This window comes from Lissotriton vulgaris, chromosome 2_1 (genome assembly GCF_964263255.1).
Source record: "Lissotriton vulgaris chromosome 2_1, aLisVul1.2, whole genome shotgun sequence".
NCBI lineage: Eukaryota > Metazoa > Chordata > Amphibia > Caudata > Salamandridae > Lissotriton > Lissotriton vulgaris.
The window spans coordinates 468,141,844-468,159,214 of NC_141687.1; the positions used below are offsets into that span (position 1 = coordinate 468,141,844).

At 44.3% G+C, this 17,371-nt stretch overlaps 1 protein-coding gene across 2 annotated transcripts in view; it reads left to right on the forward strand.

Annotated features, from left to right (window-relative positions):
- NAB1 (NGFI-A binding protein 1) overlaps nt 1-17,371 on the forward strand; it is a 140,694-nt gene that overhangs the window by 61,574 nt on the left and 61,749 nt on the right. For both annotated transcript variants that reach the window (XM_086955377.1, XM_086955379.1), the window contains exon 4: nt 5,718-5,769. In XM_086955377.1, coding sequence (XP_086811503.1) covers nt 5,718-5,769 — 52 coding nt within the window. The remainder of the gene's footprint in view (nt 1-5,717; nt 5,770-17,371) is intronic.

Sequence of the window (17,371 nt, forward strand, 5' to 3'; positions counted from 1 at the left end):
TCAACGAAAGGGAATGGGATACAGCCTTAGAATACCCCAAAAAGGTCTCCAGGAACGCATGTTTCAGGAACATTCAATTCAATGTCCTCCACAGAACATACCTCACGCCACACCGCCTCCACCATTTTAATCCAGACACGCACATTACATGCCCCCGATGTCAGACCCCGAGGCAGACTTTAAGCACATGTTCTGGGACTGCCCCACTATTAAAGACTACTGGGGTTGCATCCACCAGACACTTCGGGTGACGACCAACATTACAACCATGTCCATGTGGGAAGCATGTGCACTCAGGATCTTCCGCAGGCAGAAAACCAAAAAAGTGCAGAACTGCTTTACATCCCTTGCCATTCTTTTAGCAAAAATGGGAATAGCCATGCACTGGCGGGCTCCAACGGGACCCCCAGAAGCAGCTTGGGTAGACGCCATGAAAAAGTAAGTTTAGGCAGAAGAAGAGGTGCTGAGAGAAGAGGAAGTAAAGGGAATCCGTAAGCTTCCCATTTCTCTAGAATGGGCACAGATATTATATACATTCACACACGAAACAACTCTGTCAGAAGCACCAGTAGACTCCCAATCCCAGACCCCACCTCTGTCCCCTGTAGTGCCAGTAGCAGAAGTCCCAAGACAGGGCCCACTCCCCTAAACCAGATGTCCTGTAAAGTCATATCAGGTGAACTCCTAAACTATGCTAGGACGACCTGCCATGAGGGCTCCACCACCCCCACATATGTACCAATACACCATACAAAGGTAACAACACCGTCCACATTATTGATATCTTAGACACACAGTTCGATAGCTCCCTACCTTTACTCCTAGTTTCATCCCCATAGTTAGCAGTTTGTTGTTTGTTGTTTCACATCGGCAGTTACGACTCCAATGCTTTGACGAGATAACACTGGGAAAGAAAACATGAGAATAGAATATCTGTGAACACCATATAATGGTTGTGATGCAGTAAAAATGTGTATGCTATTCCTTATAATCATTCCGCTCCTAATTGCAGTTATGTGTCAATGCAGTATAATACTATAAGATGTCAACATGCAATAAGTAATATAAAAATCCCAATAAACAAATTTTAAACAGAAAATGCTCTATACATTCGCCACTCAACAAGCAAAACATTTCCTACCTATATACTACAACTGCGTAGTCTTTGCTACTTTGATTTGGTATCATACTTCATTGTTTTTGTTATCCTGCTATCCTTACAGGAGCTCCTTGAGTATGCTGGTTAGCTTTGTGTCCTGTGCACACAAAATCTGCTAACTTTTGCAGTTTAGACATGCCTTCATACCTCCTCCTCCTCTAGGAGTGGAGAAACTACAGATGAATTGGAGCAGTGCACTCAGTTAAAACCCTTTCAATTACAAGCCTTATTTGCACAAAATAGCCTCAAGATTAAGGGCGTAACTTGGTCTATAAAAATATTACTGTAGAATGCTAATTGGGACAGGTAGAAACCAAAATGTGAAAAATATCAGGTTTACTTTAGAAGGGACATGAAACACTGCAAATGTCCATGCAGCAGACGCTTTATTTGAGGTATCATTGCTTCATAGGATCGGCTAGTCAAACATCCATTAATGATAAAGGTTTGTTGACAGTTTGGCTTTACCTTCAGAATAACTAGTGGGAAGTTGTATTCGTTTACTAGGCTATGAATCTCCCATACATTTTGTCTAGTTTCCTGTCTAGGGTAATTCTTGTAGTTAACTCTGGAAGCTGAGTAATCAGGGAGTGAATCTTGAGTTGATTCTCTACATGGAACCCAAACTGAAATCTGTGGTCACTGTGACTTTCCATCAGTTTCTGTTGAAAGTTCTTCCTGCTACTTCCTTATGTGTCTAATTGCTCGGCTATTGTGCATTTTATTAAAATATTCTAATGAAGCCTCCAAAATAAAAATAAAAAAAACCCTTAGCTTTTTGACATTTAAGCTATTAGAATAATGTATCTCCTCGGTCATGAGCTGTTGCCAATATGTTTACAAAGCAGAGGTACAAAGATCTCAACCTCCCGGGGGCACCAGATATATCTGCAAAGTTATGTTTTAGTTCATATGAACACAGTAAACCTGTCTTCTATGGAGAAAATGATCACAATCTCTGCCAAAACTACCCTCTAAATAAATTTGCACAGCACTTGGAACACTGTCATATGATACACAGCATAGACAAAGTGCGGCTACAAGACGTTCTTCTGTGTGTAAGTGCAGACCCTGTAGAAGGAGAATGTTATGGATAGCCTGATATAGCCATACAAAAGAGTGTACTTACTTCAAAATATACACTCTTTATTTAGACTCTTGCTTGAACGCTTTCATGTATTTGAGGGTTAGACAATTCAGTAGTCTGTATCGATTCTATGAACTCTATGAAATGGTGTAGTAAATTTGCCTTTTCTGTGTGGTCACCCTGTATTTTGAACTTTTGCTAGCTGCTATATTATTGCTGGTGTTGGAACTCTTTGCAATGTATTCCTACAAATCAGTTGTAAGGTGCCTTTGCTCCCCTTATCATTTTAGAAGTCCCTAGTATATGGTTAAAGATGTTCCCGGGATCTGGAAATTAAATGCCACCTATAGTGCTAAATATGGCTCCAGGCCTACCCTTTGTACCCTGACTGTTGCAATGTAAAAACTACAATTCAACCAGTGAAAATAAGCCCTTTGACAGGTCAAAACCTCCCTTTTATATATTCATAAGTCACTCCGTAAAGGCCTTGTAGTCAACAAGGCAAGTTATATGGTATTTAAAAGTAGGACATGTTAAAATGTCCTTACAGTGACAAGCACTCAAAAGCAATTTCACTGTGGCAGGCCTAATTGTCCTATATATGAAACCAAAGTACAGTTTAAAATCCTAATCCTGTATCTCAGCAATGGAATTAAGTAGAAAAATAATTCAACAGCTATTTACATTTGCCAACCTGTAATTAGCATTTGAATAGGTGTGAAAACATGTAGAATGTTACACAGGAGCAAAATACTAATGACCTGAATGGGTAAAAATGGCTCCTGTACCTCCCAGAATGTCCAGGGTGGATGATGTGAGAATCCTTTTTGACATTACAGTGTCAAATTCTGCTTGTGGGCCAGCGCCTGCTTGACAGGTTTGCTGGATTTACATATTACATGTAACACTTTGGAGCACACTTGAAAGGACGAGAGACAGGATTCCAAAACAATTCTTGTGTGTCCACCATCTGGCAGTTGGAAAACCTTACTTTTGTTCTATCAGACATCTGTCTCTGGGTTTTACATATAACAGTGGGGCAGACTTGAAAGGAAGGGAAACCGAATGCCTGAACACGTTTTGTGTCTGGTTTCTGGAAAATCCTGCTTTTGTTCTTCCAGATTACTGTCTCTAGGTTTATTGGGGGTACAGTTATTGCCTCAAATTGGATTTTGGTGTTAGATATTTGTGGGCACTAGGATTACCATGATAAACTCCCCACACACACCCCTAGCCCTCAGATCCCAAGTTTAATGTGACCAAAGACATTTGCCATCTTGGAAGTGCCTAAAGTGGGTATGGTTGGGCCCCAGAAACTTTTATTCCATTGGTTATGATCTGTTACCATAATGCTCAGATACGCGAATGAGTCTGTTTGCTCTGGAATGTCAGCCTTCCGCATCTTTGGGCACTAGCTGCAGTGCTCCAAGCAGAAATAACACAGATTTTACTTGTTTTTGTATACATCCATCTGCCCTCTAAATTGCTCCAGTTTGCTCATCAGCATCCCCAAGGAGTTTACTGATTGGTTCAGTCAAATGGACCAGTAGGTAGTCTGTATATAGCAACACTACATACTTTTGGTTCCAAGTCCGAATTGCTCAAGTATCCAGTGACAGACGTAGTGTGCAAACCTACGCCTCCATGGCCAATGAAAACAAAAGGGGCAACAGAGGGCATCCTTCTCTTGTGTCTCTCTACAACTCTCACTCTTTCGATATCTAATTATTAGTTCTAATGATGGCAAGTGGCTCTGCATCCAGGGATGATACTACCTTAAACATATACCACCAAGCCACCATATCAAATGCTTCTCCGTGTTCAGTAACACAAGGGCGTTCTCTGTCTCACTGCTCTCCACCTCTTCCATCAGTTTACTGATATTCATTGTAGTTCTTCTGAATGGTATATAACTGTGTTGATCTACCTACACTAATTCCATAATTACCCTATTTAGCTTCTCCAGGATCTTTCCCAATATTTTATTATTTGTGTTTAGCATTAACAGTAGCTCACCAATCTGTCAGGTCTTTCCGTAGTTCCAAAAGCACAATAATTATAGCTTCCCTCTTCGTTTTACTGAGCTCCTCTCTGTCAAGCACTTCCTATTACACTTGTAGTAATCTATCTGATAATAATTCAACGAATGCCTAGTACCAGAAAAGGTCTAGAGTTTAGCTTAAGTTTGAACCACATAAAATACCTGAAACAGAAATTCATACTATACTACTTTTAATGGGCAAGAGCTGTGTTGTAGAAACCTTGGTCGTTGCCTATTTTGTTGGGGTTTGACGTGACTTTCTTATATTCATGGCAAGGCCGCATCCGGGGTTGTATTGATATTGCCAATGATATAGGGACATAAATCAATCATATCATCGTGGTTATTACCTAAACCCTCTATGATCTAAACCTGGCAAACTACTATTATAACTCTGGTCCTCGAAATTTGGACAGATCAGTATAAAGGTTCCATTAGTGTAAAACCTATCAATAGAGTGTGTTTTTGAAGTGACTGGGCGGCACCATTGAGACCTGCGCTTATTAGGGGTAACTGATTCAGTTTACCCATTGCATTTTCTGTTAACTCTATTATATTGACGTAAAATGTCAGACATAAGCGAAGTTTGCTATAGCTGTATAACAGTACCTCATACCTGCAGTGGGAGCAATCAAGTTACTTACCACTCACTCTCATCCTGGTTGACTATATGCATCGGCTAGGTGGGAATAGTTGAAACCGAAACCCATGTGATGAGGGTATTGAAACAAATGGTATTTGAGCTTTCTTTCTTTGCTCATTTAAATTGGGTCCTAGAGATCTGTGTATTAATGTAGGTATTACAGTGGATCCATGTAAGTTGGCACTGATGGGTAGAACAATCGTCTGAGTAACCTGTTGGACGGGTAGAACTATAGACTGAGTAACCTGTTGGATGGGTAGAATTACTGACTGTGTAACCCGTTGGACGGGTAGAACTACAGACTGAGTAACCTGTTGGACGGGTAGAATTACTTACTGAGTAACCCGTTGGACGGTTAGAACTACAGACTGAGTAACCTGTTGGACGGGTAGAATTACTTACTGAGTAACCCGTTGGACGGTTAGAACTACCGACTGAGTAACCTGTTGCACGGGTAAAACTACAGACTGAGTAACCTGTTGGTTTCTTTTATGAAACTGCATCCTTGGAATTTTCTAAATGTTGTAACTTTTAGTCTGAGGCATTCAATGGCATGGACCACTCTGCAGTTATTCAAATGTATGTTTTAACTGTTGTCTGATCCGATAAACATTCCTTTTATATAATAAAAACAAATCCAGGCTAAATAAATATAATGTTGGTGCTTTAAGGCTTATTTTGTTTCTCTTTCTCGTTTGCTCTGTCTCTCTTTATCACGAACCTTAGTCGTAGGTTTACGTTTTAATCCCAACTTTATCTTATGGCGCAATGTATTTTTCACTTCTAGGTCTAAGTGCGGTGAAAGAGAGGATCTGTCTCCCAAACGCATTAAAATGGAGGTAATGTACTATCTCAATTGTTAATTCATGAGTAGCTAAATAATACACTAAAGACAAAAATGAAGTGCCTCGATCAGTTGCCTGCCAGGTTCAACAGACCGTATAAAACGGAGTCCTGAGGTTGAAAGCATTTTTTGTAATGCAACAGCAGACATTGCGTATTCTCTTCAGCCTCAAATGCATAGGAAAAAGAATACATACAGATATGTGTCGATTGTTCCTATTATTGAATTACAAACGCTTATCTTATATTTAAGGGCCCTTTGAGTACAAAAACAAAATATAAATAAATGTTAAAGTGCATGCAGAAAAGGAGAATAGAGGCATCTGTGGAGGGAGCAAAATCAGAACATTGTAAGAACTCGAGGAGATCACTGTTAACGTATGATTAACAAAGAAAGGGAACATGTTCTCGCTGTTGCGGAGTAAACATACACGAAATCATGTTAACTCAGATTTTTTTGTAATTCATTGTGGACATACCTGTTGTACGTTATACAGTGTGCTTCCCTTTGAGCTTTGCCAATATGAACCTACATTAATGCATTTTTCGACCATACCTTTCAGCTCCGTTGCCACATGTCGAAAAATATAAATGTGGTATGTTGTTTACAGTATAAAATTTCAATAGTTTACTTTGAATTCATTAAACAAACGGTTCATGGTGATGTTACCATGTGGAGTGCTTTCAATTACTCAAGAATGTCATCTGAATTTCCATGTGACATTATTTCATACCTTATACGACTGTACTTCTTTTAGACCTGGTACAGTGGATTGACTAAAATTGTGTGGGCTGAAGAAAATTAGCTGAAGGTCTACAATAAATATCCCTGTAGAGTGGTCCATGCCACTAATTGCCTCTTCACTACTGGTATTTCTAAATTGAATTATTAGCAGCATTCATGGGTTCGATGGAACCTTTTAACTTGCTATTTGCTTGAAGCGGTGCCCCCTCGGAAAGGCTGAAACAGAAAAAAGACTGCTTCTCGAAATAGAGTATCTAATTTTATTTAAACTGGAGACGAGAAAAGAACATCAGGCCTCATTGCTAGAGTATGTCATTCAGTTTCTTAAGTTGATAGGGGACTGCAGAAAGCTTCCCTTTTGCTTAAGAAAAAAGGATACGCTTATTGCTTCCACATAAGGATTTATTTAGAACTAAGAAGATGTCAAACGAAAATGTAGGCAGGGACTAAACAATGTGATACTGGAATTAGAATCTTAATAAAGCACATCCGATTATTACAATTTGAAAGAAAATAAGTATTTATTCCCACAACTTGATTAGATCATTAATGCGCAAAACTAGCGTGCAAATGATGTGTAAGAATCCCTTCAGCATATAGTAGTGAAATGTTCTTTTCAGATTGTCTCTTTACTTTCTTTTTCAAACTGGAACCAAAAAATAATTTTCATTGGCCAAACTCCTAGGCGCTCAAGCTTCCCTTCCTAACTAAGGTAGATAGACTTACCTTTCAATGTCAGGTTCTTCAGATAAATCAGTGTATGCTTGTATTGGTGTTAATACAATACACCGAACTCTGGGACCTACTCGACACTGCCTCACCGGACGTCGCATTCCTGACAGAAACCTGGATGAACACATCATCAACACCCGACATCGCCATAGCCATCCCGGACACTTACAAGATCACCTGAACAGACCGCTCCAATCAAACAGGAGGAGGCATCGCCATCGTCCATAAAAACACCATCAAAATTACGACCAGCTCTGACGATAACCTTACCACCGCCGAACACATCCACTTCCAGATCCACACCGACCCCAGGACCACACTCAGAGGCACCCTCATCTACAGACCTCCAGGAACCTGTAAACAATTCAGCGAAGACATCACCGACTTCATCAGTCCACATGCCCTCGCCTCCGAGAACTACATTCTACTAGGAGATTTCAACTTCCACTTGGAAAAGAAAAACGACAGCAACACCACCACCCTTCTTGACAACCTGGCCAATCTCAGCCTCAAACAACTTGTTGACGCCCCCACCCATGTAGCCGGACACACACTCAACCCTATCTTCACCTCCAGCAAACACATCTCCTTCGATCATACCACAGCTCTCCATTGGACGGATCACAAGTTGAGTTTTAGGCAGCTGTTTTTCATCCATACGGCTACTTCTTTCATGCCTTCGTGAAGATTGGTTTTGGCGGTGTTGGGGTCAAGTTGTTTTCACTTCAGCTACAAAACCACCTCGACCCACAACCCACCACAACCTATTCCCTGAAGAAAATGGAACAAAATCACCACCGACCAACTCCTCACATCACTCAACCAAAACCCACCCGCCCTCTCATCTGGCCCAAACAAGCTACCATCAAACTCAAACAATGGATCACTCACAGCGCTGATGAATTAGCACCCTTGAAAAACCATCACACCAAACAAGACAGCAAAAAGGCCCCCTGGTTCAACGATGACCTTAAGAAATCCAAGAAGCTATGCCGTACTCTCGAGAAAACATGGAGAAAAAACCCAACCACCGACAACATGACCACCTTCAAGGCAGCCACCCGCAAACACCACCAGCTGATCCGATCCACCAAGAAATCAGCATTCAAGAATCGACTCGACAACAACGCCCATAAAAGCAATGAACTATTCAACATCGTCAAAGAATTCACCAACCACATCGCAGCCTCAAACGACATCACTCCCTCCCAAGACCTCTGCGATTCGTTATCCTCCTTCTTCTACAACAAAATTGCCGACATATACATAACAGCTTCAAAAACAGCTCCAACGAACAAACCTCTCCACCCCCCTCAGAACCTAAACCACCCTCTAACAACCTCAGCGCCTGGAACCCAATCACCAGTGAGGACACCATCTGCCTAATGAATTCCATCCATTCTGGCTCGCCAACCGACCCATGTCCCCACCACATCTTCAACAAAGCAGACTCCATCATCGCACCCCATCTCCGTGATGTCATCAACTGCTCCTTCAACTCTGCTACCTTCCCGGAAAACTGGAAACATGTCGAAGTCAGCGCCCTCCTGAAGAAACCCACAGCAGACCTCTCTGAACTTAAGAACTACCGCCCCATATCCCTCCTCCCATTCCCTGCCAAAGTCATTGAGAAAGCCGTCAATAGCCAACTAGCCGCCTTCCTTGAATCCAACAACTCCCTCGATCCCTCGCAGTCCAGCTTTTGAGCCAAACACAGCACTGAAACCACCCTCATCGCAGTAACAGACGACATCCGAACACTACTGGACAACGGTGAAACAGTGGCCCTCATTCTACTCGACCTCTCCGCCGCCTTCGACACTGTCTGTCACAGCACCCTCATACAACGCCTCAGCAACATCGGCATAAAAGGAAAAGCCTTGGTCTGGATCATCTCGTTCCTAGCTGGAAGAACTCAGAAAGTCCGACTTCCCCCATTCAGATCAGAGGCCACCGAAGTCATCTGCGGTGTACCCCAAGGATCATCACTCAGTCCCACCCTCTTCAACGTTTACATGAGTCCACTCGTTTCCATCGCGCGTCAACACAACCTTAACATTATCTCCTACGCTGACGACACCCAGCTGATCCTGTCCCTCACCAATGACCCCAACACCGCCAAAACCAATCTTCACGAAGGCATGAAAGAAGTAGCCGTATGGATGAAAAACAGCTGCCTAAAACTCAACTCAGACAAAACGGAAGTACTCATCCTAGGATCATCCCCCTCTGCCTGGGACGACTCATGGTGGCCTTCGGATCTGGGCTCAGCACCCATACCCACAGACCACGCACGTAACCTTGGCTTCATCCTAGACTCCTCACTCTCGATCACCAAACAAGTCAACGCTGTCTCATCTTCATGCTTCAACATCCTACGCATGCTCAAAAAAATCTTCCGCTGGATCCCCACCGAAACAAGAAAGACAGTCACCCACGCACTGGTCACCAGCCGATTGGATTATGGAAATACCCTTTACGCCGGGACCACAGTCAAACTACAGAAAAAAACTCCAACGCATCCAAAACGCCTCAGCCAGACTCATACTGGACATTCCCCGTCATACTCACATTTCCGGTCACCTGAAGGATCTCCACTGGCTCCCCGTCAACAAGAGAATAACGTTCTGTCTCCTCACCCACGCACACAAGGCCCTCTACGACATAGGACCCGAATGCCTCAACACACGACTGTCCTTCTACACACCCACCCGCCAACTACGATCATCCAATCAAACCCTCGCCGCAATTCCGCGCATCCACAGGTCCACCATGGGAGGAAGATCCTTCTCCTACTTAGCGGCCAAAACCTGGAATTCTCTCCCCACTCACCACCGACTTACACAGAACCACCTCTCCTTCAGAAAGCAACTAAAAACCTGGCTATTCGATAAGTAATGCGCCCACCCTCCCTCAAGCGCCTTGAGACCCTCTGGGTGAGTAGTGCCCTATACAAATCCCTGAACTTGAACTATAGTGTAAACCTACCTGCGAAGCAACGGAATACTGTGCATTATGTGAGGGGTTGGACACGATCTACAAGATCCTGTACGTCAAGTAGGCATTGCAGAAAAATAATTTACACCTATTTAGGCACAGGGAGAGTAAGAGATTTGCTTAGAATCACACAATGTGGAGTCTAGTGATTCAAAACTGGGTCCCCAGGTTCCAAAGATGTTGGCTCCAGTAGCGAGGCCATCTCCTCCCTCTGTCTGACTACTTTACTATGACCCAGTTCCTTTTTTCTGGCGCAAGTCAATAGACAAACTGCCTTAGCTCTGACTGTGGCTCATCTGCCATGCGACCTCTGTCAGTTATCCTGCATGCTTCTGCATGACTTGTTTCCAGAGCAAGGAAGTAGGTTGACATAACTACAGTACTTCTTTACCTTGACTGTTTCAGGATCCGTCCGAATATAGTTCAAAACTTGTAAAGTGCTGAAATGTAACTGTCCATTACACCTGACCAGATTTTACATTGTAGGATACTCAGGCTCCTCAAAGCAAAGATTCCTTTGTACTTTGCGTCTTGTAAAAAATCAAAAATACACCCAAAAGCATTCTCAGCAAATGTGCCATGAATGAGAAATGCCTTTCCTCGGATACCTGACTCATACTAGACTTCCTGGTGTGTGGATGAATGTATTTATTTAGTGTTTGTATGGTGCAAGCCTAGCCTAAAGACAGTGCTGTATATGGTCAAAGATACAGTCAACGATTGACAAGACAAGTTTCTGGGTGCAGAAGTATTTTGTTACTGCATTGTAACATAGTGTGTATCCTAAATGCTTTCTTAAATTGAGGTACTACTTGGACAGGCCTTAAGGAGATTGGAATGTTGACCCAGACCATCGATGCACAGCTGGAGAAGCCAAGCCTGTAGTCTAAGTTTTTAAACCTTTTTTACAATTTTGTGGATCCAGTTTGAAACTGTCCTGGGTGCAGATATCCACACTTATTTGCCTCCATCTGATAGTGTCCTGGCTGCAGGTATGCAAGGAACCACTGAAGATGATTTTGTTAGCCAGAGAGGCACAAGTGCTGGTCGTGATGGCTTTGTAAATGATGCATCTGGATTTGAAGATAGCATTAATCTGCATGGGGAGCCCGTGGTCGTCACTCGGGATAGATTTGACATGATCATATTTCTTCAGGCCATGGATGAGGTGTGCTATGGCATGTGCGATGTGTGGATTCTAGGAGGCCAAAGACCAGGCTTTGACATCATCCAGATGCAAGAGTAGAACGGTTGAAAAGCCGCTGAGAAGCCAACATTACAGATCTGGTTTTTTTTTTAAATGCTCTTTTTGGTAGTGGTGTCGTATTCCTTCCTTCACAGTTGTATTCAGCTCAGCTTTGTACTGTATACATCCCATTACCTCACCAGTTTCGAAGCTCAAGATATAGAGCTCTGTAGTGGTGGAAGACTATGTGAGACACTCTGCAAAGCTCTTAAATCAGTAATACTTGAAGTTCCCAAGATGTTCCCTTTCCACCGGTATCTCGTGTATTCCACATTATACCCTCCCCAGACATCAAACCTTCTTGCCAGTCATGAACAAGACTTTGTAGTTATTTTTATACTTTTTAATTTTAAATACATACATAGATAAAATGAACAGGTTCCCTGTTGCAATATGGGTGAGGTTAATGGGCTCTGCTATACTCTCGAAAGTCATCTGCCCATACGGAGCCTCTCAGAGATTACATGGAACCTTTTTCCTACAGGTGGTTCGATAGCTTTCCCGGGTAGTGAATAGGTAATCTCAGGGCAGCACACTGTCTATCTATCCATACAATAATTTGCCAAATAGATGTAGACAGTTATGCTGTGCTTTCAGAGCAACACAATTTATTCATTTATTTTGAGGGGCACAGTTGGGAACAGCACACCTGTTCATCCTCTAGCAAGGCATGTTTAACCACAGTACCTCGTAGAAGCTCACTTGAAGCTGGACACTGGTTACAAAAACAACACACAGGCATTGGAGGTCTCATCAGCCTTATGACTGCTGGCATTTATCCCTTTCTGGTTGGCCCACAATTGGGAAATCCTCCAGAGTTTCCAAGCTATTTTGGGTCTTGCAGAATTGTGCTTTGGTTAGATCGTGCACGCCTGGTCAATGCAACAAGAGAATTACTTTAGTAGCCAGCACTTATATGTTTTCTGGGCAGTGGAATGGTATCTTGCTTCAGGTTAGCAACAGTGCCCTACTACAGTAATCATTCTTGGAGCTTTCTTTATTTTATGTGCACCTTCAGATACTCAAGAACCAGAATCGTCACACAGCACACAGGCAGCATGCTGGGCTAGCCTATAGTTTAGTCTTCAAGTGTGGGTTGGAAAACAGGCTGGTCTTGTTCTGGTGAGCAGCGGTCATTCTGCTGCAGCTCGTTTACTCAGTTCAGGAATCTTCTTACAATTATTAGGCATTATGTAGTCTTCTAATCACAACTGCTACATAGTAAAGTAGCCCAAGCTAGTTTCCGTAAAGCAAACCCTGTAGATTACACTGGTGCAGTTTTGAAGTAGAAATATTCTGGCCACTAAACTTGTGTATTGAATGTCTGCTAAATCCAGAATGGTGGAATATTCAACATTTGTGTCGGATCTCTTTTCCTTTGTCACACGGATTGCAAATCCCTGAGAAGATGAGCCGATTCTAAGTCTGAATCTAACAGACATGGACTGCAGCCAAATCTGCAAAGACATCAACTCTCTAAGAGGCAGGGAATGTGGAGAGTGCCCCAGCAGGTTTTGTCTATCCTGAGGAAGGACTTAGTATGACCCAGATGTATAGTTATAATTTGGAGAAATATTTCTATGCACTTCAACAGTTCTATTTAAAAGTTAGAACCATAAATATTAATGGAGGGCCTGGCACTGGTAACCAACCCCCAAATTGCATAGAACATAAAAAGAAACTCTTAAGACCGGTGTTTCATACACACTACTCTGCCATCTGTACTGTGCGCATAAGTAGGCACATACTTATAAAGACTAAAGAAACCAAATGTGTATCTCAAAAAAGGAATAGTAATACAAAGAAAGAAAAGGAACTTGGGTAAATGTAGCGAAGCATCCAGCTTCTTACGGTGAGCCTTTTTTAGGCTCTAGTGGACTCAAGTTGTCTGTTTCCCTAAGAAAACCACAATCACAATGTAAGGACGCAGTCACTAGGTGTTCACGCTCCTGTTGATCCCTTTGGGTGGCAGTGCTTCAGTGATAGTGCAGTTGTATGCTGGTATCTTCTGTCAGTGTGAGGTTGGTCTAATTGAGCAGTATGGGCAGCAACCGGCTGCCAGTATATCTGGTGTCAGTAAGTAGCTAAGCAGGTGGTCTGTCTAGGGTTTCATGTTCTACAGAGTTAGGACAGTGAGCAATGAACTAAAGAGAACTCTCTGCATCCCCAAGGAAAGCTCAGCCTGGAAAGGACTCAGCTAAGTTGGACAGGATCTTAAGATGATCCCAGCAGCCAGTGAAGGGAGCACTAGGAGCAGGACGAGCCATTGGGGGATTACTTGGGCTGGACCGTTACCTTTTGTTATTCTTCAGGATATAATAGCCCAAATCCTGGCAGGTGGCATTAAGGTCACAACAACAGAACTGTGAGTAAGCAAAATATGCTGGTGACCATTATTGCCCCCGTGGGTGGATTAGGCGTTTGGGCGGAGCAGTGCCCTTCTATTTGTGGTCGGTGCTGTTCCTCCTTCAATGTGTAATAACACACACTATCACAGATATACGGGATGTATGCATAAAGGGTAGGCCATTTTCCGTCTCAGTTCACTGCAGATTGGATATTGCGGGGAGCAGTCCCTTGTGATCCTCAGACATGCAAGACGTGCACTGCTGTACCTGGGCCTCATTTCCCTGGCTGATTGGTGCACCCAGCGTTAGGGATGCCACAAAGGCTTCATGGTAAGGCGCAGACCACCTTAGGGAGCCCAGGTAACATTTTCACCACACTATCTCATACTCACCTGTTATGTTATGTTATAAAAGACTTATAATGCGCTCATAATACTCAAGAGTGTTCTGGCGCATGAGTGAGCTGTGGCAGGGAGGGCAAAGAGTATTTAAATCAGCTGATTAAATAGGTGAGTTTTTAAATGTTTTTAAAAAGTTGAATGTTCTGGGTATGCTGTAAGTCCACGGGGAGAGCATTCCAGGCAGCAGCTGCTTTGACAGAAAGGGACAGACCCCGTAACCATGACCTGCGAAACCGCGGGGTGACCGGCGTTGAGCGGCAGATCACAAGGATCAGCTGGGCGCGTACAGAGCAAAGCGCTTCCTAAAATACACAGGCCCTAGGCCGTGGAGGGCTCTATGAGATAAGGTAAGGGCTTTGAATTGCACCCGCTGGGCCACAGGCAGCCAATGCAAATCCCGCAAGTGCTGCCGAACACTAGATCTCCTAGAGATGTTAAACAGAAGTCTAGCTACGGCGTTCTGTATGATTTGGAGTTTCTTTAACAAGTAGCCAGGGATACCAATGAACAAAGCATTGGCATAATCAAGGCGGGAAAGAATAAGGGCACGGGCTACCATTTATTTAGCTTGCCTTGGTAGCTGGTGAAAAATCCTTCTTAAGGCCTTCAGGGTGCCGAAGCAAACTCCGGTAAGTTTTTTAATATGATCTTAAAACCGGAGATCCTCACCGAACCAGACCCCTAAGTCCTTCGCCGGGGCTCCCTCTGAGTTAAGGCAGGGAAAATCCGGAGGCCACAAAGATTCTCTGAAGACAGGGGGGAACCGGCCATACAGGAGTACCTCTGACTTGTCCTCGTTGCACTTCAGTTGGGCATGTGCAAGCCAGTGGAATACTGACGAGAGGCACGTCTGGGCGGTATTAGTGCCCAGATCAGAGTCCTTCCAGGTAAATAGTATCTGGGTGTCGTCGGCGTAAGCTAAACTATTTGCTCCCAGCTCCTCCGCTAAAAAGATCAAGAGGGTCAAATAGATGTTAATAAGCAGAGGGCTCAACGTGGAACCCTGAGGGACCCCCATAGAGAGTTTCCTGACTGAGTACGAGAAGGGAGGCATCCAGACCTGCTGAGTGCGCTCGTCCAGGAAGGATTTATCCAATCCCATGCTGGATGAGCAATGCCAAGAAATGACAACCGGGCAAGAAGCAGCTGGTGGGGCACCATAGAAGGCGGCAGAGAGGTCCAGCAGAATCAGGGCCGCCTGCCGCCCTCGTCTAAGCATTCCCTGATCTCTTCCGTCATCTCCCCCCGCGCAGTCTCCGTGCTATAGGAAGTCCTAAACCCGGATTGAGCAGGATGAAGAGCACCAGATGCTTCCACGAAGACCTCAAGCGGCCTGAAAACCACCTTCTCACAAACTTTAGCCAGGGCTGGCAGGAAAAAATAGGGCGATAGTTGGTTGGAACAGAAGGGTCTAAAGAAGATTTTTTAAGAAGGGGTAGGAGTTTAGCCTGCTTCCAACGCCCGGGAACGATAGCGGTACGAAGGAATAGATTAATAATAGCCGCTGCCTCTAAACAAACATCCTCAGCTACCCCAGCTAGTACTCTGGCCGGGCAAGGATCTGTGGGAGAGCCCGACTTGAGGGATTTAAGGATGGCTAAAATATCAAGCTCGGCTGCTGGCAGGAATTGCGTAAACAGCGGGCTGGGTAAGCTGGGAATCAGAGGAGACACCAGAGGAAGAATCCTCTGTTCCAGGGAATATGTTCCCAAGCTGTCCTGAATCCTCTGTATCTTCTCAATAAAAAAGGAGGACAGCTCCTCACACCATTGTGGGGAGTCTGAAAGAATCGTTTGCTCCACACAGGGTGATAAAAAGCTCTTAACAATGGAGAAAATCTCCTTGCTGTTGTTATTGTCCTGCACAATCCGCTCAGCATAAAAGTTCCTTTTAGCTTTCCTAATAGCAGTATAATGATCCCCCTGAGCTATATGGAGTGCAGACTTAGCGGAGGGACAGTACTCCTGATGCCAGCAGCGCTCAAGTTTTTTACACCCCAATTTCAGCTCCTTAAGAGCATTCGAAAACCAAGGCTTAGAGGGAGGAAATCTCTGTTGTCTGTTGGGAACGGGTTTGGCAGTGGAGCCAACCCCCCGGCTAATCCAAGAGTCAAAGCTATCCCCCGCCCCTTCAAGATCAAGGGCAGGAGCCGGTCGGGCCTGAAGCAAAGCCTCAGAGAGTGCCGGGAGATGAATCTTCCAAGGGTGGGAGTCAGGGGGAAGGGCAAGGGTGCGGGAAGACCGAAAACCTGATCAGATAATGGTCTGACCAGGTAACTTGTACAGGTTCCATTACAGATAGGTCAAAGTTAGGCAGACCAGGTCAATTAAGTAGCTACCCGAATGCGAGGGTATCTTGACCCACTGGGTCAGCTGGGCCAGATTAAATGAATCCAAGAGAGCCCTGGAATCTGAAGCTTCAGGAGCTTCCAGGTGAATGTTAAAGTCCCCCAGAAGTAAAAACTTGGAGAAGCGGAGAGCGCGAGGGATAATGACATTGTCCAGAGCTTTCAAAAAAGCTCCGGGCGGGCCAGGCGGACAATAGACCAACGTGCCTCCCAGCGTGAAATGAGGAGATAGAGTAAAAGTAAAGTCCAAAGCCTCACCCTCCCCCAGCTCGCCAGACACTTCGCTGGTAAAAGGCCTCGTATCCCTGAACACCACTGCCGTTCCACCACCTCTCCCCGTTTTACGGTCGGCTCTGACGATTTTATAGCCCCTGGGAATCGCAAGCTTAACCGTCGGAGCGCAGCAATCATTTAACCGAGTTTCAGTTATGAATAAAACCTCTAATTTAGCATCCAAGAGAAGCTCGTAAATATCTGGTGCGTGCTTGACCATGGAGCGGGAGTTAATAAGTGCTGCCTGAATCCTGGTCTCACTCGCTACTTGGGGGGGGAGGAACTGTCAGCCTTGTTTGAAAGCAAAATTTACAGAAAGGGCAAGTCTTAGAAAAGCTATGAAGGACTGCCCACTGCTTACCTCCTTTACATTTAGACACATCCAGTGCCATGAGTTCCTCACGGTTAAAAGACTTCTTGCCGCCCAAAGCCTCTACCGAGGCACGGCCAGCGTGGCTGGCGCTGGACGCTTCCGAGGATCGGACGGGCGCAGACGGGCTTGCCTTTGG